General features: G+C 38.6%; 1 protein-coding gene across 3 annotated transcripts; it reads left to right on the forward strand.

The window, feature by feature from the left end:
• The first annotated feature begins 4,810 nt into the window (after positions 1–4,810).
• ing3 (inhibitor of growth family, member 3) lies at positions 4,811–27,976 on the forward strand. 3 transcript variants are annotated; one of them, XM_080191113.1, is made up of 12 exons: positions 4,811–5,005; positions 5,147–5,218; positions 8,506–8,606; positions 9,352–9,417; positions 14,801–14,897; positions 17,672–17,743; positions 18,251–18,367; positions 21,175–21,338; positions 22,870–23,057; positions 25,486–25,672; positions 27,042–27,080; positions 27,248–27,976. In XM_080191113.1, exons 1-12 carry the CDS (start codon positions 4,978–4,980, stop codon positions 27,362–27,364), a joined length of 1,248 nt encoding a protein of 415 aa, XP_080047239.1. In that variant the 5' UTR covers positions 4,811–4,977; the 3' UTR covers positions 27,365–27,976. The 3 variants fall into 3 exon arrangements, with proteins under 3 accessions (XP_080047239.1, XP_080047240.1, XP_080047241.1); XM_080191114.1 differs by having other exon boundaries at positions 4,952–5,005; positions 5,147–5,628; XM_080191115.1 differs by lacking the exon at positions 4,811–5,005 and having other exon boundaries at positions 5,147–5,211.

A 27,976-nucleotide genomic window follows, 5' to 3' on the forward strand; every position in this document is an offset into this window, starting at 1 on the left:
ACTCCTAATTACAGAAAGTGCTAGCCTCAGGCTATCCCACCTAAAATGTATGCTGCTTGAATGCAAATAGATACTTTGGGTTAGTCTGATACCCTCAATAGAACAGAAATAGTATCAAAAAGCCGAAACCAGAACAGGCATGATACGATAATCATTGAAACAAATGCAAGTTTAGGATATAAACAAACAGCTAATAATATTATCATGCAAAACTTGCAAAGAAGTTGGTAAATTTTGCATTTATTTAGGATAACATCTGGTGAAATCTCTGGAGTAGTAAAATCTGAGGTATAAATTTTCAATGCTGAAATTAGTTTTCTGGTCAATAAAACTAATATAACATCTGTTGTCAACAAAAAACACATAGAAACATTTAAAACAGTTGATTTAATTTGTTAAACAAACAACTTCATGAGCCATTAAATTACCAACATTTGTTCTTTAATGTGGCAAATATTATGTAAGAAGTATCACAATACCAGGTTAAGGCCAACAGGTTTATTTGGTAGCAAATGCCACTAGCTTTCGGAGCGCTGCTCCTTCATCAGGTGAATGGGAGATCTGTTCACAAACAGGGCATATAAAGACACAAACTCAATTTACAGCATAATTATTGGAATGAAAATCTTTACAGCTAATCAAGTCTTATAGGTACAGACAATGTGAGTGGAGAGAGCATTAAGCACAGGTTAAAGAGATGTGTATTGTCTCCAGGCAAGACAGTTAGTGAGATTTTGCAAGTCCAGGCAAGTTGTGGGGGTTACAGATAGTATGACATAAATCCAAGATCCCAGTTGAGGCCATCCTCATATGTGCCGAACTTGGCTATCAGTCTCTGCTCAGAGACTCTGTGCTGTTGTGTGTCGTGAAGGCTGCCTTGGAGAACGTTTACCTGAAGATCAGAGGCCGAATGCCCATGACCGCTGAAGTGTTCGCCAACAGGAAGGTAACAGTCTTCCTGGTGATTGTCGAGCGGTGTTCATTCATCCATTGTCGTAGCATCCATGGTCTCTCCAATGTACACCAAGGAAGAATATGGCATGGCCAATGCACCTAACCAGTATGTATTTCAGTTCATTGCTTAAAATGTACAATATACCCTTCATATCAGATAGATTCAACTGACATCATCTACATGTAAACTGATTTGACTTTGGAAGTTTCACAGAGATACTCTGCACATTTGCTGTTCAGATTTATTATTCTTCCTTCCATTTGGATATCTGGATGAAATAGATTGATGGAGACATAAATAAAATTCATGAAACCACGAAGAAAATTCACACCACTGCTTTGTCTATTATTTAGCTACTGTATTGTATTGCTTCAATTCTTCCACTAGAAACACTACAGAATATATTAATTAAATGTTAAGGTCCAAAGGACAGCTGCAGTACTAAAAACAATATTGTGTTAGTGATAAGCAATGTTAAATATTGTCTCACATTCATGATGTTAATCATATTTGTCCACAGATGTTGGTTTTAAATGAGTTGGTTTAAAATGTAATTCATTTTATAGGTCACCTTGAAAATTTGATATTTTTTGATCTTAAAGATGAATAATTCCCAACATGTATCAGTAATATAGCAATTGGTGCCAATCTTACACAGAAGGATTGCCATCACAAACTATTTATAGCTTAGCATTTTTATCAGTCAGGGTGATCATGCAAGCTGGCATTGTTTTTATTAAACATGTTCTGTGAAGATGTTTTTAGCTAAAATGAGCTGAACACTGGCCTAAAGTGCACATTTCAAAGATTGGATACATTACCCTTCCTTGTCCTCCATTACTATCCTGTTTCTGGTCTATGCAAACATCAGCTTAGCCTCATAATCCTTAATACAGCCAATCTTGGTGAAAGTATATCCTAATTGGTGTCATGTTTTTTTTGGGGGGTAAGAACAAACTGAACAGGAAACAGATGGTGATGGGCATTAGCTGTGACAGGAAGAATGGAGAAGTTAACAAGTTTCTCTCCCGCATAGGCTGCTTGAGTTGCTGAATGTTTTCCTCTTTCTATTTCATAACTTCTTGTACGTCTGTCATTCATAAAATATTTTCAAACCAAAGTCAAAGTATTAGAAATGTTTATTTACACTTTTTGTGCCTAAACATAACACTATAAAGGGAAAAAAGATGACATTTTAAAATAATTATATATATTTTATGCTGTTAAAAATTACATTTAATAGCATATTAAGTTATAGTATACATCATTAGAGGAAGTACATGTAAATTACAGGGAAGAAGGGAAAATAAAGCAACTTGCATTTATATCGCACTTTACACAAACTCAGGACATTCCACAACATTATAAAGACAATGGATGTACATATGAAGTACAGTAATGCAGGAAAAACACAGTAGAAGGTGCAAGTTTTCACACTTGAAGTCAATGGCAGCATCATCTCTACTTACATTGGTTAGCATGATAGAGTCCCGCATCCCAGGGTGGTGTTGACAATGTTTGGTTGTAAAGAGTTATGTTTTAAACTATACATTTAATTTCCATCAAGAGAGCTAATTAATCCCATCCCTTGCTGTTTCTCCTTCATCCTGCATTGTTTCTGCCATTTAATTTCAAGATAGAATAGAATTGGGGTCTAAACGATCAGCATTTCTGCCTGGATACAAGGCCCATGTGATTCATATTTCCATGGAGATGGGTGTTGAGAGGGAAGTGTTTCAGGGTATCCATTAAACAGGACAGAGTAGAAAGAAGCTGTAAGTCTCTATGGTTTACCACCCAGGAATCCAGCTGGGAGCTTGTACTCAAGATTGGAAACACAAAATTTTTGAGGATTTGAACAGAATGACAGATTTGTCTAGCTTGTGCTAGAGTGAGATTGCCAGGAAAATCCTCATTGAAAGACAGTGCTGGTGCTAAAATCTACCAGCCAGGGAAGAAAAAGGAATGGAAGTAAACACTCAAGAGCCGAGAATCACTTTGGATTGGATCTTGGGAAAATGGAATGACTATTAAGTAACACATTTTGAAAGGAGTAATTTGACAAGGAAATTCTGTGGAACAAAGGAATCTTGGCATGTTTGTCCATAGACATCTGAAAGCAGAGGGCATGTTAGTCGGGTGGTAAAAAAGGCATATGGGACACTTGCCTTTACCAGTTGAGGCACAGATTACAAAAGCAGGGAAGACATATTGGAGTTGTGTAGAATTTTGGTCAGGCTATAATACTATATGTGTTCTCATCACCACATTATAGGAAGGATGTGATTGCACTGAGGGCAGGGTGAAGGGGGGCGGGTAGTGCAGAGGAGATTCACCAAGATGAGAGATTGAATATGCTTGGACTGTTTTCATTGGAGTAGATAAAACTGAGGGATGGCATGATGGAGGCGTACAAAATTATGAGAGGAATGGACAGAGTGGGTAAGAAGCAGCTGTTTCCCTTAGTTGAAGGGTCAGTTATGAGAGGACAGAAGTTAAAGGTGAGGGACAGGAGATTTGGGGATGAATATAAGGAAGGTGATGATGGTCTGGAATGTGCTGCCTGAGAGGGTGGTAAAAGGGGGTTGCCTCACATCCTTTAAAAAGTACTTGGATGAGCACCTGGCACTTCAAAACATACAAGGTTGTGAACCAAGTGCTGGTAAATGGGATTAGATGGGAGGTCAGATGTTTCCCACATGTCGGTGCAGACTCAAAGGACCTCTTTGGCATTGTCTCTTAAATAGAATCGTACAATGTAAAACATAACTTTTTTTGGTTCTATTAATAGTATAAAACAGGAGGTTCTCCTTTATAGTTGAAATACAAGTTGTCTACAAAAATATAGTCAACAGTGTTTTAGCCTGTTACAGTAAAAGTCTTAAAACATAAAATCTTTTCATTCTATCAGCTGAAAGTTTGTTTTCAAAAGTTTCTTTGGATAATGTAACATTTTATTTTTAAAATCATTTAATCATTTCAAATTAAGGGTTATGCTCTGGAAATGCCTGAAAGACTGGTGCACATAGATTGAATTGCAACTTTCCAAAGGGAATTGAACAAATGCTGGAAGGAACAATGCAGATGAAGGACAAAGTGCAAGGGAGCAGGACTAATTAGCTCTCTGGATGGCCTCCATGGGGTAAAGGGCCACCTTCTGTGCGGTGAGATGTACCAGGTTATTTTCGGTGCAATGAATCACCGATAAACACCAAGTGCTGAATTAAAAGCAAATACTGCAGATGCTGGAATCTGAAAAAAAACAGAAAATGCTGGAAAAATCTCAGCAGGTATGACAGCATCTGTGGAGAGAACAGAGCCAACGTTTCGAGTCTGGACGGTGCTTGGTCAGAGCGGAGCGCTGCCAAGTGCTGAGTTGAGCGGGATTTTACGACCTCGTTCGAGCAAGAACGGAAATTCCCGCCCGGGGTCAACGGAGATTCGCTTTATCGGACCCTCGCCCGCTCCGATTCCGCGGCGGGCGAGGTAGTCGAGTTGCGGCTGTTTTGTGAAGTTCGCTGCGGGACGCACGGAAAAGAAAGCAGGCGCACGCTAACATGTAATGGGAAACGGAAAGTGCCTGATTTTTCAAATAATAACATGAAGACGGCGAAGCCTAGAACCACATCCACTCCCCAATTAATTTACCGAGCGCTTTCGCCCTCAGGGTTGACTCCTCGCCCGGCGGGAAACTGGCCAAAACCCGATATGTGGCATCCTGACGCTTCTACCTGGGACTTCATCTCCCAGCATGCCTCTGGCGCGGCCCGCCTGCCCCCACCCACCGCGTGACGACACAATGGAGAACGCCGAGGGTTGGCCAATCGGAGCGCAGGGGGCGGGGCCGGACCGGGGAGCTCGCGCGAAGCGGTGGGGTTTTTTTTCCGCCCCCGAAACGGACGAACAGCGCTGGGCTGCAGACGCCATCTTGGAACCATTTTAGGCAAGGGGGGTTAAAGAGAGAGAAAAAAACAACCCGGTTTTTTAAAAAAAATCGTGCGGTTTTAAAAAAAACCCTCGACATGTTGTACTTGGAGGATTACTTGGAGAGTGAGTATGGAGTGCAAGTGAATTGGTGTGAGGCGGTGGTTGTTTTTTTTTCGAAACGGGGATGGGTTTTGAGGGCCGGGCTCAGACTCTGAGAGGCCGCCATTAACCCTGTTGTTTTCCTCTCTCTCTCTGTCTCGACAGTGATCGAACAACTTCCCATGGATCTGCGCGATAGGTTTACGGAAATGAGGGAGATGGACTTGCAAGTACAGAGTATGCAGAGAGCCACGTTAGAGTCATGTCGGGAGCCGCACAGCTCAGAAAAGCCTGCACTCTCACACTCCTAATGCAAACAGGGCGAGAGCCACAATCACCCCGCTTTCCCCCTCACTCCTCCTCCTCCTCTTACACCCACACACTTTAAAATCCCACCAAGGCTGCTCCCTTCTTGCAAAGATAATTAAGACCTTCAGTAAATAAAAGTTTCAGCCAAAATAATAAAGCCCTGCTTTAACTTTTGTTTAACAATTATCAAACTATATTAGATATACTTTCATGCTAATTTTTTTCTCTCTCTCGTGGATGATGTTACATTATTTTTCTGCCACTCTTTTATTAAAGAATCATATAGCGAATCGCACCATAACAGCAGCGGTCTTGTTCATCACTCGGTCCAGCGCTAGGTGGGCTGCCAGCCGCGCTTGTGTTTTTCGTTTGGCAAATGATTAATTGCGTGACTTTTTCGATTATGATTTTCATTCCATTTTGGTGGACTGATTCTTTCACTCTGGGGTTCAAAGTGAACTTGTGGAAGGTATCTCTTTTTTGAGACTTCCCTTGCAACATAATCTTTTCATGTCATTGCAACTGCTAATGTCCAGCAGTTTCTTCATAATGTTTTTAACAGCCTTCATATTTAAAATTAACTCGTGAGATGCTATAAATTTGTATAAGATACTTGTGCATAAATGTATTAAATAATGAAATGCTTTCATGGCATAAGATGTTTTTAGTATTTGAGTTCTTGTGCCATTCCCATTTAAGAATTTGATTCTGTAAATCTCAATTAACAAAAGTAAATAAAGTGGAAATTGTGCACTGGAATAATGCTATTTAGTTTAGATCGTACTGATAAAATTTAAAGTGAGTAAAATTGTTTTTGAAAGAAAATTGACTCAGTAACCTTTATTTACATAGAATAAATACCAACCAGTTTCTTTGATGACTGGTGCTTGGATACAAGTATAAGAATTTGATGAATTTGGTATTTTAGCTAGAAGTCTAATTCAAACATTTTCAAACTTGTTAAATTAAACTGTTTCCAACTGTATTAACAGTCGTTTACAATCAGATAAATTTGGCAAAAAATTGAAGCTAAATGCATTGTGGCATTGATGTTACTGTTCATCAGCATTATTCCCACTGACCAGATTTATGTAGGATTTTTCTTCCTGACTAATTTAATAATATAATATGCAATGGTATTTTGCCACAAACTATTCTTTTTAATTTTTTTTACTCTCCCTTACCCCTTAAGAGCCTCTGTATATGGGGTTCAGTTAATTGTGTTTATGTTATTAAAACAATAACCTTGTAGACAATATGCAGGTACAGGTATTTGTCATTTTCAGTAATTTGTTCACAGTTAATGTGACTAGTTTACCTATAAACATCAGTGAAAGTATCAGCTGAAAAAGAACCTCAAAACTATTTATGAAGTAGTTCTAAAGTTTTACAACTAATTCCAAGATACTAATTTTTCAAAAACTATAGTTATAACAAAAGGAAGGTTCATTGAAGTGCAAAAGAAGCTTAGATAATCGGAGGACCTCAAAATTTTATTAAGATTTAAACTGTCACAACAATCTGCAATTTACAATTTTATTACATAAACAGGCCTTGCTGTTTCAAATTCTGTTCAGTTATTAATTTTAAAAAAACTAAAAGGCCCTCTGGATTATATATTTTTTCTAGAATACTGTCCTCTTCCTACAGTGTTATTGGTATTAAATTTTGATGCTATGATTTCAGCCACTATTGCGACCTCCCACAGTCTGAAAGATATGCTGGTTAGGTGCATTGGCCATGCTAAATTCTCCCTCAGTGTACCCGAACAGCTGCTAGAGTGTGGTGATTAGGGGATTTTCACAGTGACTTCATTGCAGTATTAATGTAAGTCTACTTGTGACACTAAAATAAATTTTTTAAAAAAACTTTCAACCCATTCAACAGGGTGGCATGTTGGCACAGTGGTTAGCATGCTGCCTCACAGCACCAGGGACCCAGTTAACTGGCTGACTGTTGAGTTTTCACATTCTCTCTGTGTCTGTGTGGGTTTCCCTCCATGGTCCAAAGATGTGCGGGTTAGGTGGATTGGCTATGCCAAATTGTCCCTTGGTGTCCCAAAATACATAGGTTGGGGGAGTAGCAAGATAAATATTTGGGTAGGAAAGGAAGGTGGGATGCTCTGTTGGAGAATCGGTGCATACTCGATGGGCTGAATGGCCTCCACTGTAGGGATTCTACGATTTTAAGAAATAAAAATCATGCAAAGAATACCTTTTGGTATTTGTTCTAAACTTTACCTTCACGACTATGAATTTGTGTTCTTCTGGCATTTCTGAAGTTTTTTCCACGTTTACTTTAACATTTAACAAAGAATTGAGTGCTGCAAATTGAAGGATTTTAGGGCTCTGCTGGCATGCTGAATTTCCTCATCTGTAATTTTCTTGTGATTCTGCTAAGTACCTTGTATACCCCTCAAGTCCCTTTATGGATAACTCGTTTCAAAACTGCGGACAAAGAAAATTACCTACATTGTAATCTTAAGTGTGAAAGAAAACATTAAGCGGGCGCAATAATAAAAATTGCACTGTGTTTGAATGCAAGTTGCTTTTGATCACTATTCTTAGAAGCCTTTAATATACCCCAAAGAAGGTGACTCGTAGTGGCAGCATGGATACCAAGTAATTACTGCAACATGAACTTGTCCCACTTTATTTCTAACTGCATTTTAATTGTGCTGACAAATCCTTATTCAAACTGTTCCTATGAAAATAGTTGTTGGATGCTGTCGAACCTGCAAAGCAATATCCTACAATGACTCGAGAAATTGTGTAAATTTTTCATACAACTTAATAATGGTGAACCACAAAGCAGAGGTTTTTAATTGCCACTAGATAATAGAATCCTTGAGTGGTCCCTTAATTAGCATAGACTAGACATGCATTGACCAATTTCAAAAATTGGTACCGTAATCATCAAGTTATCGATTAATCAATATCCAAATGGGGGTTTTTAAAGATTTTCTTTAAGCCCTATTATCAGCAGAGCTGCCCTAATCTTAGAGATGAATTCAGAAAAGTCAATTTAATCCTCATAAAGACAGACACTAAATTTTGTTTCTAATTTTTTTCAATGTTCCGTTTACTTTATATTCCCAACAATGATGAAGGATCAAAAATACTGATGTTGATTAAACTTGTGCACGCATGACATTGGCAACTTCAAACACTCATGCATGTTGTGAATATAGCTGATTTTCTTTCTTCCCCATGCAGATGCAATGGATCAGTTAGAACAAAGAGTGAATGAATTCTTTGTCAATGCGAAAAAAAACAAGCCTGAATGGAGGGATGAACAGATGGAAGCAATCAAGAAGGCAAGTGTAGTTTATTTTCTTTAAATTATCAGCAAAATATCAGTTGTAGATTTATTCGTAACAAGACCAATTCAGCTTGGGTCACGCAAACAGTGATGAAAGAAGTATTGATAGAATTGTGCAATTCTGTCACTGTGCTTGGCAGTACCAAATATTGTTTGCAAAAAGTTTAAACTCTTGATTGTCAATAATGCATGACAATGTAAAATCTGTACTTTTAATAAAAAGTTTATTTTTCTCTTTGTCAGTTTTCTCCTTTCTCTTTTGAAGATGTTCTATGGCTACTGCCTGCCCTCTCCCTAAAAATCTATTATCGGTTTATGAACCTTGTCTTAAAGTGCCAATAAGTTATTCAATCAAGTATTGCAACCAAACCTAATATGCAAACACAACGTCCATACAAATGCATCAAGGATCACTAAAAATCAACTAGGAGCAAGAAGATAAGTATATTTTCTTCTCCTTAACCAGGAATTGCAGTCAGTTCTAGTGCCTATCCTCCAAGCCCCGATGAGATCTGGCCAGTTCACACAGATTAAGCTTGAAATCTTCCTGATCTATGTGGCCTAGATAATTACTAGACAAACTATTTTTTAAAGTTGTTTTAGAGTTGGATGGTCCAAAACCTCCAGACTGGGGACCAGCACCAATACATACCGGCTTACCTGCACTGGTGACTAGGTTGCCGTTTTCGCCGCTAAAACTTAATAACTGCGTGTTTATTTTTTTTTAATCTTTTTTATAGGACTACTACAAAGCCTTGGAAGATGCTGATGAAAAGGTCCAGTTAGCAAATCAAATTTATGATTTGGTAAGTAAATGTCCAATGATTTTGTTTTTTAAAAAATGAATTCAAATCTAACTCCAAGGACTACGTCTGTCTCGCATTAATATCTTGTGAAATATTGCAAGTGGAAATAAAACTCGATTGTCAATATGAAAATAATCCAGTTAATTGCACACATCATGGTTTTGGGACAAAAAGGTCCTGCCTGACTAAGCATTTTGACTTTTTGGAGAAGTGACTTTCCAAGTGGACAGTGGAAAATTATATAACATTGTGCATTTCAGTCTCAAAATGATAAAACTCCTTACAAAAGGTTACTATTGAAACCTGAATCAGTTCAAGGTGAATTTGATTAGGAATTGCCTGAGGAAAAATTTAATTTCTTACTTATTGGAATAGCAATGCCATACATATTGTAGAACTCAATTCGACATGTGCTTTCAGTAGCACCCTCTGCTGTCACAGTAATTTCATGCTTTATACTGAGGGTAAAGCAAAATACTGCAGATGTTGGACTTCTGAAATAAAAACAGAAAATGCTTGAAATACAAAACAAGTCAGAACATCTGTGGAGAAACAAAACTAACATTTCAGGCCAATGACCTTTCACCAGAACTGGAAAAAGTTAGAAATGGGACAGGTTTCAATTATGCACAGATGCAGGGCAAAGCTAGATTGGAGGAAAGAACAAAAGATTAGTCTGTGAAAGGGTGAAGGACAGGATAAAAGCAAATTACTGCGGATGCTAGAATATGAAACCAAAAAGGGAAAATGCTGGAAAATCTCAGCAGTTCTGGCAGCACCTGGAAGGAGGGAAAAGAGCTGACGTTTCGAGTCCAGATGACCCTTCGTCAAAGCTAGAAGGCACAGAAAGTGGAAGATATTTATACAGCAGGGTGAGGGAATGAAAGATGAGCCATAGCCACACTCACCAGGGGAAATGTTTGTTTTCATTTTATTTCATTTTTTACTGTTCTCCATCTTTTATTTCTTTATTGTCTTCATTTTTCTTTCCCCCTACTATATCCCCCTTTGCCTTATCTCCGCTTCCCCTTTCTCCCTTTTTCTAAATTTTACCTCTCTCCCACCCATTCCACACTCCACCTCCTTCTCTCTCTCTCTCTCTCTGCGCACCCCCCCCCCCCAACCCACCACCACCACCACCTTCACTTGTCACAGTTTACCCTTGAATTGCAGCTTCTCTGCCATTTGGCTATTCACGCCCTTTATTCTCTGTATGGACTGCCATGAACAGCCTTTTCCCTGGCTTCGATTCGTTTTTCATTCCCTCACCCCACAGTATAAATATCTTCTGTTTTCTATGCCTTTTATCTTTGACAAAGGGTCACCTGGACTTGAAATGTCAGCTCCTTTCGCTCCCTTACAGATGCTGCCAGATCTGCTGAGATTTTCCAGTATTTTCTCTTTTGGTGAAGGACAGGTTAGAGTGAACGATGAAAGGACTAATCCATAGATGTAAAATATATAACACAATCATTATCCATAAAATTTGGGAGTGTTGATCATAATCTGAAATTCTATGAGGATGTGTCTAGGGCGGTGGATAGAGGAGAGCCGGTAGATGTGGTCTTTCTTGATTTTCAGAAGGCGTTTGACAAGGTACCTCACGAGAGGTTATTGCAGAAGGTAAGGGGGCATGGAGTTGGGGGTAGGGTGTTAGCGTGGATAGAGGATTGGCTGTCAAATAGGAGGTAGAGAGTGGGGGTCAATGGGTGTTATTCAGATTGGTGGTTGGTGACTAGTGGAGTGCCTCAGGGGTCGGTGCTGGGGCCTCAGCTATTTACCATTTATATAGATGATCTGGAGGAGGGAACCGAGTGTATGGTGTCGAAATTTGCTGATGACACCAAGGTTGGTGGAACAGCAAATTGTGCGGAGGGTGTGGAGAGTCTGCAGAAGGATCTAGATGGGCTGGGTGAATGGGCCAGGAACTGGCAAATGGAATTTAATGTTGGCAAGTGCGAGGTGGTCCACTTTGGTAGGAATAATGGTAGGAAGGACTATTACTTACGTGGCGAAAAACTGCAGCAGGCGACGGTGCAGAGGGACCTCGGGGTCCTTGTGCATGAGTCGCAAAAACCCAGCCTGCAGGTGCAGCAGGTGGTCAGGAAGACTAATGGGATGCTGGCCTTCATAGCGAGGGGGATTGAATATAAAAGTAGGGAGGTCTTGCTGCAGCTGTATAGGGCACTGGTGAGGCTGCAGCTGGAGTACTGTGTGCAGTTTTGGTCGCCGCGAGGATATTTTGGCCTTGGAGGGAGTGCAGAGGAGGTTTACTAGGCTGGTGCTGGAGTTGAGGGGGTTGAGTTAGAGTTTAGAAGAATGAGGGGAGATCTCATTGAGACATATAAGATGATGAATGGGATGGATAGGATAGAGGTGGAGACACTCTTCCCGCTCAGAAAGGACAGTAGGACTAGGGGGCACAGCCTCAAGATAAAGGGGGGCAGTTTAGAATGGAGTTGAGGAGGAACTTCTTCACTCAAAGGGTAGTGAATCTCTGGAATTCTCTGCCCGTTGAAGTGGTGGAGGCTGCCTCGCTAAATATTTTTAAGACGCAGGTTGATGGGTTTTTGATAAACGAGGGGATTAAGGGTTATGGGGAGAGGGCGGGAAAGTGGAACTGAGCCATGACAGATCAGCCATGATCTTATTGAATGGCGGGGCAGGCTCGAAGGGCTAGATGGCCTACTCCTGCTCCTATTTCTTATGTTCTTATGAAATTGTTGGACTTCCATGTTGTTTTTCTATAGCTGCAAAGTACTTAATTTAAGGGTGAGATGCTGTTGCTCAAACTTCCACCCCTCCAAATTAAAGATGTTATTATGGGAACCTGCGTGGATCTTGGTATGCCTATCTTTTCATGGGGTATTTGGAACATTCTTTGTTGCAGTCCAATTCTGGCCTTTTCCCTCACTTTTTTTGGTATGTTGATAACTCCATTGCTGCCGTTTCCTGCTCTTGCACCAAACAGGAAAACTTTGTCTTCTTTGTTTCCACTTTCCACCAGTCGTTTGTCTTCAGGGCAAGGTACATCATAACTCTTCCCTTCCTTGACTTTGCTTTCCTTCACAGTAGGAGACCAAATGCAGATTGCTTCATTGTGCAACTCCTTTCAGTCTACAAGAATGACCCTGAGCATCCGGTCACCTGTTGTTTTCATTCTCTGCCCTTTTTGTCCTTGGTCTCTTATGCTGTTCTAATGAAGCTGACAGGAAACTCAAGGAACTGCACCACATCATTTGATTAGGCACTTTCCAGCCTTCTTGACTTGATGTTGAGTTGAGTAATTACAGAACGGATCCTCTCTTTGTACAACATCTGTTAGTAATGATTCTCCTATTGCCATTTACACCTCCTTTAGTGCCATATTGTGTTTCTTTACTTGTTCCATTATCATAATCTGTTCTCTTGCACCAACATTCTATTTGTCACTTAATCTCTCCTGCTTTCCATTTTTTCCCTAATGCTGCCTGACTTGCTTTGTATTTCCAGCATTTTGTGTTTTTATTCCATTGTGTATGTTATTTTTGTCCATAGGTAAGCAGTTAAAAAGCCCTGAGGCCTGCCTCATCCTCTAAGAAATTTTAACCTGGAACTTTCTCTTCCAAGATGCTTTAAGAATGGTACCCTTTCCAATAAATACCTTTTGTTCATTTAACTGTTTGATTATTGCAACCATTCAATTCATCGATAGTAAGCTATCTGTACAAACTTGCACTCCTAGTTATTTCTCATGGAGCATGATTCCAACACATATTCGTATTTCTCAGCCTAACAGAATTTTTCAAAATTCGTTAACCTGTCAAATAAAAGTTAGTTCCCAACATTTATCGTGGGCACCTTGGTGTTAAGTACATTAGTCAATTGTGATAGTTGGTGTGTCATCTTTTCTCAGCACCTTTGGGGTAAATATGCAGCCATCATTGCACATCATTGACTCAGTTCACAAGATATTTTCACACATTCACAGTTAAATTTTACAGACTGGAAAGTAATTTAACAAAAATGAATTGAGAGAATGTGATGAAGGTTTAGGTTTACTGTTACATAAAATTAACCATATATTAAGGTCTAAATGAGTTACATGTTCATATATCACAGTTTCATTTGTATGGAATAAATTTAAATAGTCCTGCCTGAGCACTGTTGTAGAATCAAGAAGGAGACCATTTAGCTCCTCTGTACCAGATCTCTGCAAGTGCAATTCATCTAATTCCTTTAAACTTGCAAATTTGTGCACTAATACCCCCAAATACCTCTGCTCCTACATCCCCTTTAGAATTGTGCCCTTTATTTTGCATTGCCTCTCCTCATTCTTTGCACCAAAGTGAATCTCTTAACACTTTTGCATTAAATCTTATTTACCACTTGTCTGCCCATTCCACCAGCCTTTATGTCCTTTTGAAATTTATAACTATCTTTCTGACAGTTTACAATATTTCAAAGTTTTGTCTCATCTGCAAATTTTGAAATTGTGGCCTTCATACCCAGTCTATGTCAAGAAAAGCAGAAATCTATGTGAACCCCGATATATACTTAAGTTAAAAAACAGTCATTCATCACTACTCTGTTTCCTATCATTCAGTCAATTCCTTATCTATTCTGCTCCTGTTCCATTTATTGCATGGGCTCTAACTTTCCTGACAAGCTTTTTATGTGCCACTTAAATGCCTTTTGGAAGTCCAAATCAACTTCATTTTCCTCATCAATCTTTTCTGTCACCTCACTAAAAAACTTCAGCCAAGTTTGTCCTTAAATCTATGCTGAATTTCCTTCATTAGTTCACATATTTGTCAAAGTGACTTAATTTTATACTGAATTTTTGTTTCTAAATGTTCTGCACCACCAAGATTAAACTGACTGACCTGTAGTTGTTGAGCGTATACTTGCACTCTCTTTTGAACCTTTGCCATTCTCCATTTTCCCTGTACATCCCTTGTATCTAAAGAGAATTGGAAGATTATAAGCAGTGCCTCCCAATTTCTACTCTTACTTCAGCATTCGCCCATCTTCAGCGTTGAGGGGCAATGCTGCTTCCTCACTGGCTGAGAGTGAGATCTGTAACTCGATGATCACTAAATCTGACTTAATAAAATACTCTGAGCCTGGGGAAAAAAGACACAGGATAGGATGATTGATGGTTTAAATACAAATCAAGTATGACAGTGCAATAATAGATTATTGAATAGCTCAAAATAACTGCAACATGCTTCATTTGTCATTACTAGTCCCTTAATAATTGACTTCAGTGAAAATGCTAAGTGGTTAAAGGCTCTTGCCTAACATACATGGCTGTCTGTGATAACCTATGGTTTGGTTTGTGTTACGTACTTTGCATATATAATTTGATTTACTTATTAGGTTTTATATTTTGATTAACCAGGTGGATAGACACCTACGTAAATTAGATCAAGAACTTGCCAAATTTAAAATGGAGCTTGAAGCTGATAATGCTGGAATTACAGAAATATTGGAAAGGAGTAAGTATGTTGATTTATTTTAGCTTGGTACTTTAATGCTAGACATCAGTTGAACTAACTTAAATGTTTCTGGCAGATTGCAAGCTAAGTTGAGAACTATAGGTAACAGCGATAATATCACTGTAAATTGCCAGTAGATGTCAGTAAAATACAGTTTTAATTTGGTGTGGTTTTATACAGACAATGAGATGTGAGGTGACCTGGCAGACATAGTTTTAAAAAATTCTTCATAACTCTCCATGTTATTTTAATATTTTAGTGAATAAAGATATTTGCCATGTGTGCGTGTGTGTATGTGTTGTGAGGGCCAGTTAACGTAGTCCCCTGCCTGTCTGTAACACACTCCTGATTTGGTGGTTAGCTGTGGGAGTCAGGTGAATTTTTCACCTTAAATCCCCATCCTCTGACTTTTTGTTGAGCATGATGTGGGTATGCCGGCGTTGGACTGGCGTAAACACAGTAAAAAGTCTGACAACACCAGGTTTTAGTCCAACCGATTTATTTGATAATACTCACAAGCTTTCGAGGTTTCCCTCTTCGTCAGGTGAATGGAGAGTTCTGGCCTCAGACAGAGCGTATAAAGCACAGACAGTTTAGAGATTACTGATTAGAATGCGAACACTTCAGTGGTCACAGGCATTCAGCCTCTGACCTTCGGGCAAGCATTCTCCAAGGCGGCCTTCACGACACACGACAGCGCAGAGTTGCTTCTGCGCTGTCGTGTGTCGTGAAGGCCGCCTTGGAGAATGCTTGCCCGAAGGTCAGAGGCTGAATGCCCGTGACCACTGAAGTGTTCGCATTCTAATCAGTAATCTCTAAACTGTCTGTGCTTTATACGCTCTGTCTGAGGCCAGAACTCTCCATTCACCTGACGAAGAGGGAAACCTCGAAAGCTTGTGAGTATTATCAAATAAATCGGTTGGACTAAAACCTGGTGTTGTCAGACTTTTTTGTTGGGCACCAGATAAGTGGATAAAGATACAGGAGAGGGGGATGGAGGAAACAGATGGGAAGGAAAAGGAAAATACACATTCACCTATTTGGCGTCAAATCCAAGAATACCTCAATTTTAAAGTTCTTTTGTTTCCTCCATGGCTCTTGCCCATTCTGCCCATCTTTAGAACCACCACCAAGTCAGACAAGTTGGGGACTTTTGATTGTGTATTTTCTTAAGTGGGACCAGAAACGTATTTCATGGATTTGGAAAGGGGCATGTGGGTGGTCAGTAGGGGGATATTGATATAATACTTAGTATTAGGGCAGGAGAGGTGGATGGATGGGAATTTGCTGCACATTACTGAATAGGAGAGAAAGAGGCTAGTGGTAGTGTGAACTTCAGCGGCAATGAATGCAGCTGGAAAATTTGATCTGAGGGGTTTAATATCACTTTACTCAACTTAGTGTCTGCTAATTAGAATAACATTTTATGGGAAGGGGGTTAAAAGGTTACTGGTCTCTCAGGTTATGTGTACATCAATAAGCATTTTGCTCATTCCTGCATAATGGGAAAAATAATCTCTCAAATGAAATGATATTGGTTGATTTTGCTGGACCAAAGCACTAGAGATACACTGCAAGATCCCTTACTTGTGGCATTTTATGACATTCGCAAAATTTGTATGTAGAGTGTGTGAAGATTATATTAAATCAACTAAATTAAGGCAAACTCAAAGTTCTTTATTAATCGTTGTTATATGACCAGGAAACCATTGTTAATTGTTGTAAAAACCCATTTGGTTCATTAATGTCTTCTAGGGAAGGAAATCTGTTGTCCTTACTTGATCTGGCCTATGTGTGACTCAAAACTCTCAGCAATGTGATTGACCCTTAATGGTCCTCTGAAACGGACAAAGAAATCACTAAATTCAAGGGGCAATTAGAGATGGGCAACAAATGCTGGCCTTGTCAACTATGCCCAATCCAATTAAAGAATAAATTATTAAACTAACCAAGCAGAACTTGATGCTGAGAAATAATAGAAATGAAATATATTTGGTTTCTATTTTGAGAAATGCCAAAGGTTCCTGCAGACGGAAAGAGTAACAGAAAACTTTGTAGACAATATTTGCCCTTTCTTGAGCAATAACAATCTTAAAAACTGAATATTTTAAAAAGCATATTGCAGTGCAAAGCTTTAATAAAGATTGTAACTTTAGTACAAAAGTATATGCAGCATTTCTAACTGATCGTTTGGTTAATCAGGAGCCAGATTTATGGTAAGTAGCATCTCAGTTAATCTTTGGAATTCTCTACCCATCTTCACTCAAAGGGTGGTGAATCTCTGGAAGTCTCTACTCATTGAAGTGGTGGAGGCCACCCCGTTGAATATATTTAAGTCACGGGTAGATAGATTTCTGATAGACAAGGGAATTAAGGGTTATGGGGGGAAAGCAGGAAAGTGGAACTGATCCACTTCAGATCAGCCATGATCTTATTGAATGGCAGGGCAGGCTCGAAGGGCTAGATGGCCTACTCCTGCTCCTATTTCTTACATTAACATAAAGAGAATTTCCATTATATACCTATAAGCTTGCCCTTCAGGTTGACAAGAGTGTAATTTTAGAGACCTTGGGTGTATTGGCTGAACTACTAAAACTAACTGGTAAGACTGTGAAGCTAACTGGCACAGGTTACTGATAAATCTTGTACCACTTGTGCAGCTAAAATGCTATACCCTGTAACGGCTTGCGGTGGTTATCTGGAAATGGGTGGGAATAATCTGAGCCTTAATTAACGAGTTTAAGAAATCATTTAATTGGTTGTTTTTATTTCAGGGTCTTTGGAGTTGGATAATCCACCTCAGCCAGTTAACAATCATCATGCTCACTCACACACTCCATTAGAAAGTAAGTGCTGAGTAGTGCCATTTATAAACTGTTTTGTTGGACTGATTAACTTTGTGTTCCTTGTATACGTTATAAGATTAAATACAGTTATATGGTTACAAATGCTTTGATCACGCAATTAAACCAATTAGCTTTTACTCACCTGGGAATGTTCAGTGTAGACACTGGGTGGCTCATGTGGAAAAGTGTTCTGTTCCCTAGCAGTTAACATCCAAAATCTTAGTAAACTCTTTTTTTAGAAAAAGTATTAAAAACGCTGAAATAATGGTGGAAAAAATCAAAAAGGTTGCATGCTATCTTGCAGTTAATGGTAATGCATTTTAAAATTCACCAACTGCACTGCCATCACACTGTTATCTTGCATTTACACTCAGCTGCTTCAGAGATTTTCATTTTTGTTCTTTTGCGAAATTTGTTGAGATTGAATCTACTATTATTGAGTAAAGCTGGAAAGTAAAGTGGTTACATTCTAATTCATGTTCAATTTATTTTGTGATATTTTTACAGAACGGAAATATAACCCATCTTCGCACCACGCTGCTGACCATGTTCCTGAGAAGAAATTCAAATCAGAAGCTCTTTTATCCACACTTACGTCAGATGCTTCAAAAGAAAATACGCCGGGTAATTTGAATTGTTTAAAATTGTAGCATTATTTTATAACAACTTGCACTTATATAGTGCCTATAACGCACATCCAAGGTACTTCACAAAACACATTATGACACCGAGCCACAGATGGAGATTGTTAGGTCAGGTGACCACAGACTTAGTCAGAGGAGTATGTTTTAAGGAATGCCTTTAAAGGATGAAAATGATGTCAGGAGAGAATTCCAGAAACTGGGGCCTTGGCAACAGAAGGTACGATCACTATTGTTGGAGCAATTATGATTGGGAATGCAGAAGAGGCCAGAATTAGAGGAGCACAGATACCTTTGAGGGCTGTGGGCCTGGAAAAGAAAAGAGATATGGAAGGATTTGAAGTCAAAAAGTTGCATGAGTGGAAGTCAGTGTATTTGATTTGGTTTATTACTGTCACATGTATTATCATACAGCGAAAAGTATTGTTTCTTGCATGCTACACAGACAAAACATACCATTCATAGAGAATGTAGTATTACAGTCATAGCTAGGGTGGAGAGAAAGATCAACTTAATGCAAGGTAAGTCCATTCGAAAATCTGACAGCAGCAGGGAAGAAACAGTTCTTGAGTCAGTTGGTACGTGACCTTAGACTTTTGTATCTTTTTCCCAAAAGAAGAAGGTGAAAGAGAGAATGTCTGGGGTGCATGCGGTCCTTAATTATGCTGGCTGCTTTGCCGAGGCAGTGGGAAGTGTAGACAGAGTCAGTGGATGGAAGGCTGGTTTGAGTGGTGGATTGGGTTACATTCACAATCTTTTGTAGTTCCTTGTGGTCTTGGGCAGAGCAGGAGCCATACCAAGCTATGATACAACCAGAAAGAATGCTTTCTATGGTGTAGCTGTAAAAGTTGGTGAGAGTTGTAGCTGACATGCCAAATTTCCTTAGCCTTCTGAGAAAGTAGAGGCTTTGGTGAGCTTTCTTAACTATAGTGTGACGTGGGGGAACAAGGATAGATTGTTGGTGATCTGGACACCTAAAAACTTGAAGCTCTTGACCCTTTCTATTTCATGTATGTCGGGGAGTGCAAAGGTGATAGGGAAATGCAATTTGCTGCAAGTTAAGACACAGGCAGCTAAGCTTTGGATGACTTTCAGTTTACTGAGGCCAGCCAGGAGTGCGTTGGAATAGTTGAGTCTAAGGTTAATGAAGGCATAAATGAGGGTTTCAGCAGCAGGTGAAATTGAGCAATGTTACAGAGGTATAAATACAGTCGTGTAAGTAGGCAGTCTTAATGATGGCACAAATCTGAGGTTGGAAGGCTATTTCAGGATTAAAGCTTACAAGCAAACTGACTTAATCTCAGACTGTTGCCAGGAAGAGAGATGGAGCAGTGGTTAGACAGTGGAGTTTGGAGCAGGGACTGAAAACAATAACTTCAGTCTTTCTAATATTGAATTTCTGTTCATAAGCGCTGTGATAGTTTAGCGAGTATAGAAGAGTCAAAAGAGAAATGGTGGTACCAGAACAGAGAAAGGGAATGGATGATAAATGGCTGTTGAAAAAATAATTGCGCCAGCACAACAGGGCTGGGAAGATGGCTTTCAGTGAGACCAGTTTGCGCCTGGCGCGAAAGCCTTGTGCACTATCTTTCCCGATTAACAGGCGCACCATGCCAGAAAGATCGCACTTTATGTCTATGATAAGAAATTAAGTCGGTTCCAAAGTCCTTTATAAGCTATCTTACCATACATTATTGGTCAAGTTTATTATTGTATACCACGAATGGAGATTAGTAGAATAATATTTAAATGAAAAATCATTGAGCCATATACATGATGGTATAATTAATGTAAAAATGACTGGTAATCCTTTATGCAATAAATGTGTTTGTTTATTACCTTAATGGATACCTAAAGTGGTGAGGATATGATCTTTGGACCGAAATTCCTAAACTTGTGAAAGCAGCAGAAATCCTTTGAAGTATTTAGTAATATCCTGAAATTAATTTTATTAACATAAAGAAGATCATTAAATTCAAAGTCAGCAATGTTAATATAAAATTCACAATTTCTTTTCTATTCAAAATAAGATTCAAGACTCAGCACAGAAGCAGGCCAGCTACCCAACTGGTCTGTGGCAATGTTCATACGCCATGAGTCTCCTCCCACTCTTCATCTAATCCTATCAGCATACCCTTCTATTAATTTCTCTCATATCCTTGCCTAAATTGGCTAAATTTCCCTTAAATGCATACAATTTGATTCAACTACTCTTAAAGTAGCAAGTTCCACATTCTTACCCCTCACTGAAAAATAAATTTCTCTTGAATGCTCTCTTGATAATATTTTTCATGGTTAATGTATAACTACATATTGATGGTGCTGATTTTCATTCTGGAAGTTTCCATCAACTCACTGATTTCTTAGGGATTGCACTTTTGGGGGAACGTCAATAACACACCCTTTGGAGGAGCATTGAAGCAATGACAGCAGACTTTGGATTTCCACATATTCTGCACATGTGCAGCGTTCTGATGTTGCTGTCAGTTTCAGTAGAATAAAGACAGTGAATGCTGAAAGTTTCAGAACATTACCACTGCAAAATCCAAGCCATATGTTTCTGATGTTTAAGAACATTTGAACCATTGTGCATTCATTCTGTATTTCACATTCTCCTAGGCATGCAAAGGGCCAGTCAGCCTGTTCTCTGAAAGAACTTGATAAAGTGTAGTGAAACTGGGTTTTCAGATGGTGTGAAAAATCATATTTGGTTACTTTTAAATAGCAATATTTTGTGAATTCATAGAAAATGCACTTTGTTCTGATTGTTTTTTTTTCGTTTCTTTTCAGGATGCCGTAACAGTAATTTAACATCAACTTCTAACAGTGTCTACAATATTAATTCATCACAGCCTCTCAGCTCATACAATCTTACCTCATTAACACCTGGAGCAGGTCCAGGAGCTGCAGCTATTACAATGGCAGCAGCCCAGGCTGTTCAAGCAACAGCACAGGTGATTAAATGGTAGAAATTTTATTTGGTTATCAAGTCTCCAACACTCATTCTGTCTTAGTTTATCTGGACTGCTTTTACTGGTCAAATGGTGTCTGATCCAGTATTTATCTCAGCATCATATATAAGTTATTTGGTCACCATATTGCTGTTTGTGGGACCTTGCCGTGCAGAAAATGGCTTTCATTGCATTACAGGGATATGTTGACGTAGTGGTAATGCCATTGACTACAGTAATCGAGAAGCTCAAGCTAATGTTCTGGTGACATGGGTCTAAATTAGACTGGGGCAGCTGATAGAATTTAAATTCAATTCATAACATTCTGGAATATGAAGCAAGCCTTAGTAATGGTGACCATGGAACTACTGTTGGCTTTCATAAAACCCATCAGGTTCACCCATCTGGAAGAAAATCTGCCATCCTTATCTGGTCTGGCATACCAGGAATCTGTGACTCGTGACTCATAGCAGTGTAGCTGACTCTTAACTGTCCACTGAAATAGTCTAGCAAATAATTCAATTCAAGGAAAACTGGGGATCAACAACAAATGTTGGCCTTGCCTCTCATGAGCACATCCCATGAAAGAATAACTTGCATAGGTACTTCATTGACTGTAAAGTGCTTTGGGACGTGAAAGCTGCTATAAAATGCAAGTCTTTCATTCTAACTATTTTCCAAAAGTGCTAGTAGTGTACCCATTAGATTTGGATCCTAACCAGATACCAGATGCTTCTATAGTGTTGTCTGCTTAATACAATTAATATATTTAGATCAACAGATAAATAATAAATTGTACATTAATTTTAATTCTGAACCGGCTGAAAGTTCAAAGGTTTTCAGAACATTCATTGTATACAGTAATACAGTGGTTAGCACTGTTGCCTCACAGCACTAGGGACCCGGGTTTGATCCAGCTTGGGTCACTGTCTGTGTGGAGTTTACATGCTCTCCCTATGTTTGAGTGGGTTTCCTCTGGGTTCTCTGGTTTCCTCCTACACTTCAAAAGATGTACCGGTTAGGTGCGTCGGCCAAGCTAAATTCTTCCTCAGTGTACCTGAACAAGTGTCAGAGTGGGATTTTTACAGTAATTTTATTGCAATGTTAATTAATATAAGCCTACTTGTGGCAAATAAAAAAATTTAATAATGCTATTCAAATGATAGACCCAGTCAGAAGAATGCATTAAGAATTCAGTGTCATTGAGCTACTTAATAACTCATTCATAAGTAGCGTTAAATGATAAATTATTAAAATCAATTACTTTAAACTTCTATATTAATTATTCTGTAGTAATGAACAAATTTCACTCTTCAGTGGAAGATATCTACATTAGCTATGGTCTTTGTTCTTTCTTTTGTTGTGTATCCCACATTCCAATATAGACTCTTCATAAGTACATAATCTAGGTATTTTGAAGAACGCTTTATTGCAATAAGTATTAGTAAAGAGGACATCTTTTTTCAAAATAAATATTTGTGATGCACTTAAATTACAATTCTGAAATAAATATTTTACTTCTGTTTTTGAAAAGATGAAAGAAGGGAGGAGGACATCGACTATAAAGGCCACTTATGAAGCATTCAAAAACAATGACTTCCAGCTCGCACGCGAATTCTCTATCTCAAGAGAATCGACAGGATATTCCTCAACCTTAGCCTCTACACTGACGCAGACATTATCTACGTCAGCCACAGATTCACGCAGTGGTCGAAAAAACAAGCAAGTGTTTTTATTATTAAGGAATTTGTTGTTTTCTTTATCTGTTTAGGACAAGGTTTAGAATATAGTTTTTTTTTAATTAACAAAACAATTCATGTCAACTATGCCAAAATCTCTTAATGATCGAATATAACTGTTTTGGAAATTTATTCATTTTAATAATGGATTAATGCAATTTAATTGGGTGTATTGACAGTTACTGACAGTTCAGCAGAATATTAACCTGATTTAGGACCTGACTTAACTCGGGATGAAACTCTCTGGAAAGGACTGTGGAGAACCAGGGAGTTGTGCATTGCGTGTTTGTGAGAAGGCCTGACACATTAAGCCAATCAGATAGCTGTGACCTTTTTGCCTGGATTAAGGGCTCTGGGCTGGAAGTCCAGCCAGTCAGAGATTGGAAATTCTCGTTTTCACCAATGCTACTGGTTTCTGCTGGTGCTGTAGCCACCCATGGTCCAGGATCACCCAGAGACTGAGGCACAAGCAAGGGCTGGCACGAGAAGGTTTGCAGCCTTAGAGGGGGCTCAGCGGCAATGGCAGAGATGTAGGTTTCAGCGTCCCCTTCCCCTTCCTGATGCCAGATCCCTTCATCAGTACTGAATGCCCTAGAATGAGAAACACCCCTGCCCCCAACCCCCCAGGAGCCTGCAAGCAATCGGCAAAGTCTGCTTCTCAGACTTCCCACGAGGTGAGTTCCTTTTCTACTGCTGGGCCCTACTTAAGAGCCTCAGTTAGCAACTGAGCAAAAAGACTATCAATGAGACTTGCCTCCTTTTGTTCTCTCTCTCGCTCTCTCTTCCCCCATCCCAACAAAACCTAAATGGGGTAGAGGTGGATGTAGTCTTACCAACACCATATATAACTGTAGCGGAATTACTCTTTTCAGTTTTCACATATCACCAAACATACTGCAAGAAGGCATTAAGTGTTGCCCTCTGAGTCTATTTCTTATCCACTGTTGCCACATTAAGTTCAGAATCAAGGTTTAGATTAGATTTGTTTTACTATAGTGCCAGTGATTTGTATCAAAAGTTGCAGTTGATGAAAATTCAGTTACATGTCGAAAATAAGCCACTAAATCATATTAAAGGTTGCAACTCATTAGAGTTTTGAGATTGGACCAAATGTAGCTTTTTGAACTCTTTCTTTTGCCAATTTTCTATGAAAGAAAAGTACTTTATATTTGATGGGTAAATGTGCTTGTCTTTCTTTTCAGAAATAGAAAGTTGTTGCTGAAACTTTTTGTCTTACACTGTAGTACCCCGTTGCTTTCTCCATGCCAATGTCTCAACTAATCAGAGCCCGCTTACCAAACCATCAGCGCCCCTTTTTTCCCATTTAATAAACTGTTGTGATCAATTGAAATTTGGTATTCTTGCATTTATCCTGATGGGCCCAAGCTTCAGCAACATGTCACCACTTTAGTAGTATTCAAGTTTTATGCTACAAGCAATTTCTCTCTAGCTTTAAAATGTCCATGATTAATTTCCTGATCTAATTTCATGATTATACTGAAATCCTACATTAGTACAATTTATAAATTTGTGATTCTTATCCAAAGAGTCATACAAGCGTGCAAACATACAAATTTAAGAACATGAGTAGGCCATTTGTCCCCTTCGAGCTTTCTCAGCCATCTGATAAGATCGTAACTGATCTGATTGTGACCTCCACTCCATTTTCCTGTCTACTAACCCCCCCCCCCGCCCCCCAATACCCTTTGGCTCTTCTATCAATCAAGAGTCCACCTAACTTAAAATATATTCAATGACCCTGCCTTCATTCTCTTAGGGGAAGAGAATTTCACAAACTAAAAACTCTTGAGGAAAAGTTTATCATTTCTGTTCTAAATGGGAGATCTCATATTATGAGCTATCCCCTAGTTTTAGTCTCCCTAATAAGGAGAAATGTCCGCTTTTCAGGTCTCCTCAGGGTAGTATATGTTTAATAAAATCGCCTTACTTTCCTTTAACCTTCATCCCAGGAATCAGTCCAGTGACCCTTCTGAGAGCTGTTTCTGATGCAGTTATGTTTTTTCTCAAGTAAAGTAACAAAAACTGTACACTGCTCTAGATATGGTCTCACCAGAACTCTGTACAATTGTAGCAAAAGCTTCCTACCTTTTTATTTTGTTTCCCTTGCAATAAAGGAAATCGTTTGCCTTTCTAATCCAACATGTGTGATATAGTTTAAGTTCAGCATTGCATTGTTGCGCTATACCAATAAGATTCAATACTTAAATAAGCATGTACCAGTTTTGGTTTAATTGTGTACTGCTATTCATTGCAATGTCTTATCAGGCTGTCTAAGAAGATTTTATTATTTATGTTGCCACTCTATTAGTAAAAATGTGAACTATATCACTAGCTATCATCCTGTCTGAATATCAGTCTGTTAGATTTTTCATATCCATTTTTTTCCTCAGAAGCAGCAACAAGTCTTCAAATCACCAGTCCTCCTCCTCATCTTCATCATCATCTTCCTCCTCTTCATCATCTGTTGTAGCACAAGAGATTCCCCAGCAAACCCCAGCTTTACCTGAGTCTGATTCCAATAACCAAGTGGATTGGACATACGATCCCAATGAGCCTCGTTATTGTATCTGCAATCAGGTGAGTTTGGAATAAATATGTTGAATGCTGAGCATGCTTCACATTATATTTTATTTGTTTCTAGGCTTGTACTCGTTAGAGTTTAGAAGAATGAGGGGAGATCTCATTGAGACATATAAGATGATGAATGGGATGGATAGGATAGAGGTGGAGAGACTCTTCCTGCTCAGAAAGGACAGTTGGACTAGGGGGCACAGCCTCAAGATAAAGGGGTGGCGGTTTAGAACGGAGTTGAGGAGGAACTTCTTCACTCAAAGGGTGGTGAATCTCTGGAATTCTCTGCCCGTTGAAGTGGTGGAGGCTGCCTCGCTAAATATTTTTAAGACGTGGGTTAATGGGTTTTTGATAAGCGAGGGGATTAAGGGTTATGGGGAGAGGGCGGGAATGTGGAACTGAGCCACGACAGATCAGCCATGATCTTATTGAATGGCGGGGCAGGCTCGAAGGGCTAGATGGCCTACTCTTGCTCCTATTTCTTATGTTCTTAAAAGCATTGGACACAAATTGCTAGTGTATGTGTTGTTATGCTGGAACTTTTATGTTAGAAATTTAGCTTTAGATTTTCATTATAAATTCTAAAGGTTGTGAATTCGCATTATCCACAGAATAATTTGAAAGTAATTAAACTTGTAACAGTATTTAAAATGTAAAAGAAACTGAGAATGAAAATATGGGCTGGTGGGATGGCTTCTTAATGGATGTAATGTGCAGTATCTGGGACAAATATGGATAAAAACTCATTTATTTGAGAAAATAATGTTACAAATCTCTAGAAATATATTTCATTTTTGTTGAATAAATTAAATCTGACACTGCCACATGTTAATGATGGATGTGAAAACCCAAAATTGAACTCTAATCTCCACCACAAACTCTTAATTTGTCCCTCATTCCTTCCCCATTTCTAATCACTTGCTGAGTTTAAAATATAGTGGATTCTCATTGAAGTAAAACTGACTGATATAAAGAAAATGTTTTTACTTTGAATGAGATGCCAGAACACTCATAAATGTTTGAGTGCAGTTATGAAAGGTGCTGGGCACTACATGGAAACTTGAATCACAAATGTATTTCTTGGTGAGGCACAAAGTGGTGTAACAATGTTCTAATCATGGGTTAAGATCTTTTTAAATGGCTAGAAATGCTGCAGCAGAAAAGTTACATCATATATTTTAAACAGGCTAAAGTGGTAAAATAATATCTTGACAAAGTAACATAATGTAAAATGTTCAGTCTGATTGTGTTTATTAGGAAGCAACATCAATCAGACTTGGCTTGATGGCCCCAGTAGTTGAATAGCTCACATGAGGATAACTCATTTAGCATGAATGTATAGCTACAAATGTGTTTGTGTGTTTCCTTCTTTCAGGTATCGTATGGTGAAATGGTAGGGTGTGATAATCAAGATGTAAGTATTTTATGTTTTTGACAGTTTGAAACAATACAATAAACTAAAATTTGGTTGTCAACTATAGTATAAAACAAATAAAAGCTGACATTATTCATGGTCACATTTAGTGCATTTAAAGTATTTCAAATTGAAATGTATTCTAACAATTAATTTTCTTTTTAAAGTGCCCCATTGAATGGTTCCATTATGGATGTGTTGGACTAACAGAGGCTCCAAAAGGAAAATGGTACTGCCCACAATGCACCGCAGCAATGAAAAGGCGTGGCAGTCGCCACAAGTGAACCTCAAAAGCAGAGGAATTAGTTTGACTGGTGCTTTGTCCAAACTTTAAATAGAACATTGAATGAGAGCAACAATGACTGCAATGTGAAATTTTGCAGTGCACTTATTTATGTTCCTATTTGAGAATGTAAAGCTTATTGATGAAACATGGATTTTGCATAGTTTTTTTGTGTAAAACACCAGATGACTATCTATCTTTATTCAAATATTCTCTTATTAAACAATCTAACTGAAGCAAAAAAAAACACAAATATATAATCAATATTTGTTTAAAGATGCTTTACTTTCATGTTTAATTATTACTTCTTTGAAACTTAAAAGTTCAGCTGGCTGAAGTAAAATGCAATATTGGCAATAAAATCTTGTAGAGCTGGCAAATGGTAGTTTCCCATGAACAAACATTTCAATATCATATGAATGCCAGTTTGCCATTAGTGTTCAATGTTTTGGTGCAGCACGTTTGATATAAAGGATATAAGAATAAATTATCAGTATGTCTTTGATACTAAACTTATTGAAAAAGATTATGACTTGTGTATGTGGAAAATACTTTTTTTTTCACCTGTATTAGATATGACATTAATGTTTAACCAGTAAAAACTTCATGACCG

This window comes from Carcharhinus amblyrhynchos, chromosome 6, assembly GCF_965287045.1.
Source record: "Carcharhinus amblyrhynchos chromosome 6, sCarAmb.v2.hapA, whole genome shotgun sequence".
NCBI lineage: Eukaryota > Metazoa > Chordata > Chondrichthyes > Carcharhiniformes > Carcharhinidae > Carcharhinus > Carcharhinus amblyrhynchos.

Excerpts from the sequence above, each read along its gene's own strand:
- ing3 (XM_080191113.1), top strand. The coding sequence starts at position 4,978 with ATGTTGTACTTGGAGGATTACTTGGAGA. Across the intron at positions 9,418-14,800 it reads CAAATCAAATTTATGATTTG|GTGGATAGACACCTACGTAA; the intron begins GTAAGTAAATGT and ends TTGATTAACCAG. Across the intron at positions 17,744-18,250 it reads CTCACACACTCCATTAGAAA|AACGGAAATATAACCCATCT; the intron begins GTAAGTGCTGAG and ends ATATTTTTACAG.